This window comes from Oryza glaberrima, chromosome 5 (assembly GCF_000147395.1).
Source record: "Oryza glaberrima chromosome 5, OglaRS2, whole genome shotgun sequence".
NCBI lineage: Eukaryota > Viridiplantae > Streptophyta > Magnoliopsida > Poales > Poaceae > Oryza > Oryza glaberrima.
The window spans coordinates 20,939,789-20,942,499 of NC_068330.1; the positions used below are offsets into that span (position 1 = coordinate 20,939,789).

Sequence of the window (2,711 nt, forward strand, 5' to 3'; positions counted from 1 at the left end):
TTTTTTTCTTCATTACCGTTAGCACGCTTCTCAAACTAAAAAGTAGTGTGTTTCGTACGAAAATTTTCTATACAGAAGTTACCATAAAAAAAATCAAATAAATCCATTTTCAAATTTTTAATAATTACAATCTAATTAATCATATGCTAATAATTTATCTCGTTTTATGTGCGCGATTAATCCTTGTAGGGTGATGCTAGGCGAGAAGATGATGCTGACCGTGTCCGTCGTCATGGATGGTGGTTGAGCGAAACTTTCGGCGAGGGGAGAGGAGGAGGAGCCAGCCTCATGATGATCAGCCTGCTTGCAGATATCATCCTTAGCTCATATGCAGCTGAGCTGGTGCGAGTGAGTGCTTGGCCGGCGAGGCGGCGACGTCGGTCCGTGGTATTCTGGAAAGGAACAAGGCACCAAACGCCTTCTCTTTTTTTTTTTTTCCTTCCAGAGTTCAGAGACAGTAGTAGGTCTAGTCTCTCTGGTTCAGAGTTGGCATGTACAGTCTCTGCAAGGTGGAGAACAGACAGAGTTTTGATGTTCACAATTCAGACATGCAGTTTGTGGTTTTAGACGCTGTGCGAAGAAGATGCAGAAATGTAAGTAGTAGTAGCGATTAAAATGGTTTCCATGTTTTGGGCATGTGCATCTTTGGGTGAATTTTTACAATGTATTGTTAGTTAATTCTCGTATTAATTGGGGAAAACTTTGCCTCGCAACACTTGAAGGCTAGAGGAAAAGATAGACAGGCCAAGAATTGCCTGCTTTAATTAACCCCCTTTTCTTCTTTTTCTTCTTGGAAATATTTACACTTTCATCCCTCTTTTACAAAGTGCGTGCATGGTTTTCTGCTAAAAAAATGACCCAAAACCATACTCACCAAGAGGGATTTTCTTTTCAGTGTACAGTGACACCCAATTTGAGGTTTCATTTCAGGATCAGAGAGAAAGAGGCAGCCAAGAGCAACTCTTCTGCTCTCAGGCCCAAACAATGTTGGAAATTCAAGGCCAGAAAAAAAAAAGAAAAAAAAAGAGAAAGAAAGAAACAGGCTAATTATTAGGAGGACCAGCTCCTGAGCAGGGAGGGCTTGCCGAACATCTGCTCCAGCGCCAGCACGACGGCCATGGCCACCGACACCTCCATCCCCGGCCGCACCACCAGCCGGAACACGTCCGTCCCCACCGCCTCCTTCGCCTGCACCTCCGCCACCACCGCGCGCCGCCGCGAGTCGTACACCGCGCAGCTCCGCCGCAGGTACGAGCCTTCGATCTCGTAGCCACCGCCGCCGCCGCCGCCGAGGGCGACGCCGCAGGGCGCGACGTGCGCCATGGTCTTGACGCTGCCGCCGCCGCGGACGTACTGCGGCGTCCGCTTCACGGCGTAGAGCGGCGGGAGGCGGGTCTCCTCCCCGGGGTGGACCAGCCACTGGTCGCCCCCAAGCCCGAGCTGGCTGCCGATCGCCTTCTTGCGGCGGACGGTGAGCACGGGCACGCCCGCGGCGTCCATGAGCACCACCTCCGCGCGCGAGTCCGCCGCGTAGCTGTCCACCCGGTACACCAGGTCGCCGCTCGCGTCGAACACCGTGAACCCCCTGCAGTTGAACAGCAGCGACTTCCTCCACACCGTCAGCACCACATCCCCGCCCGCCGCCGCCGCCTTCGTCTTCATCACGCTGTCCCCCGCCGCCATCGCCGCCGGTGGCGCCATCGGCGGCTGGATCAGCGACGGCACGGCCAGGTTGGGGTGCACCTTGGCCGCCATTGCTCGATCAACTACTAGGTGATCGAGGAGAAATCAAGAAATGCAAAGAGCGAGGTGGTGATTAGGTCAGGGTTCGAGAAGGGTGGTGGTGAGTGAGTATATATACACGGGAGATGGACAGGAATGCCCCTGGGATAATTAGGTTGGGTTGGAAGGGTTATGTGGCTGATGGCTGTCACGTGTGTATGGGACATGGGACGCCATCAACTAATAATGACCTTTCACCTTTGTGCAAAGGAAGATTAGTCCTAAGTGAGATTTTTAATAAGATTAGTACTTTGAAGCTTTGGACAAAGGACTCTAGCTAGATGGAAGCTTAACTGACAAGCATATTAGATCCAGGCTTTTGCCAATTTTGAAACGATTTTTTAAAAAAATTCAGGTTTATTCGCGTTATGTTAATGTGCCTCTAGCAAAAGAAAAATATCGATTTTTTTAACTTAGCAAAAAAGGGTTTCAAAGTCAGTAAACCCCTGTTTAAATTCTACTATTTTCTTTTCAAAACTTTAGTCCCTATTTTTGCATTACAAAATGAAAAATCATAGTCCTTAAAATGCTCCTTAAGGTAAAAAAAATATTGATGTTTAGGACCAGATTTGATTCTCAAAATATTATAAGTTTAACTAAATCTTATTCTGAACATTAAATATTTATTTATGATAGAAATCAATGAAAAGGATAAGTAGTCAAAGTCAATGGACTTGTTTGTTCGAGCCTATTTGTTGCGGTTCATATTTTCGTTAGTCGAAGGCATGATATCAAAGTTTACATTTCTATTTTTATTGGCTCTAAACTAAAATCGAATACAGGGAAACCTCTAATGATGTTATTTCATCTATCAGAGTTTAAATCTTGATGCACACGAATATTACGCATATTCAAGTGAGTTTTCAACAGGATTGTAGTTAGAGCAGGGATGTAACGTTGGTTTCCATTTATGAGAGCATGTGTTAAGG

The 2,711-nt window shown here is 46.8% G+C and overlaps 1 protein-coding gene across 1 annotated transcript; it reads right to left on the reverse strand.

Annotated features, from left to right (window-relative positions):
• Positions 1 to 724: 724 nt before the first annotated feature.
• LOC127773174 (protein LURP-one-related 8-like) lies at positions 725 to 1,872 on the reverse strand. The gene has a single exon (XM_052299204.1). The coding sequence runs from the start codon at positions 1,753 to 1,755 to the stop codon at positions 1,051 to 1,053; it is 705 nt and encodes a 234-aa protein (XP_052155164.1). The 5' UTR covers positions 1,756 to 1,872; the 3' UTR covers positions 725 to 1,050.
• Positions 1,873 to 2,711: the final 839 nt, after the last annotated feature.

What these genes read in the sequence shown, in the direction of transcription:
- LOC127773174 (XM_052299204.1), bottom strand. Translation starts at nt 1,755, where the DNA reads ATGGCGGCCAAGGTGCACCCCAACCTGGCCGTGCCGTCGCTGATCCAG.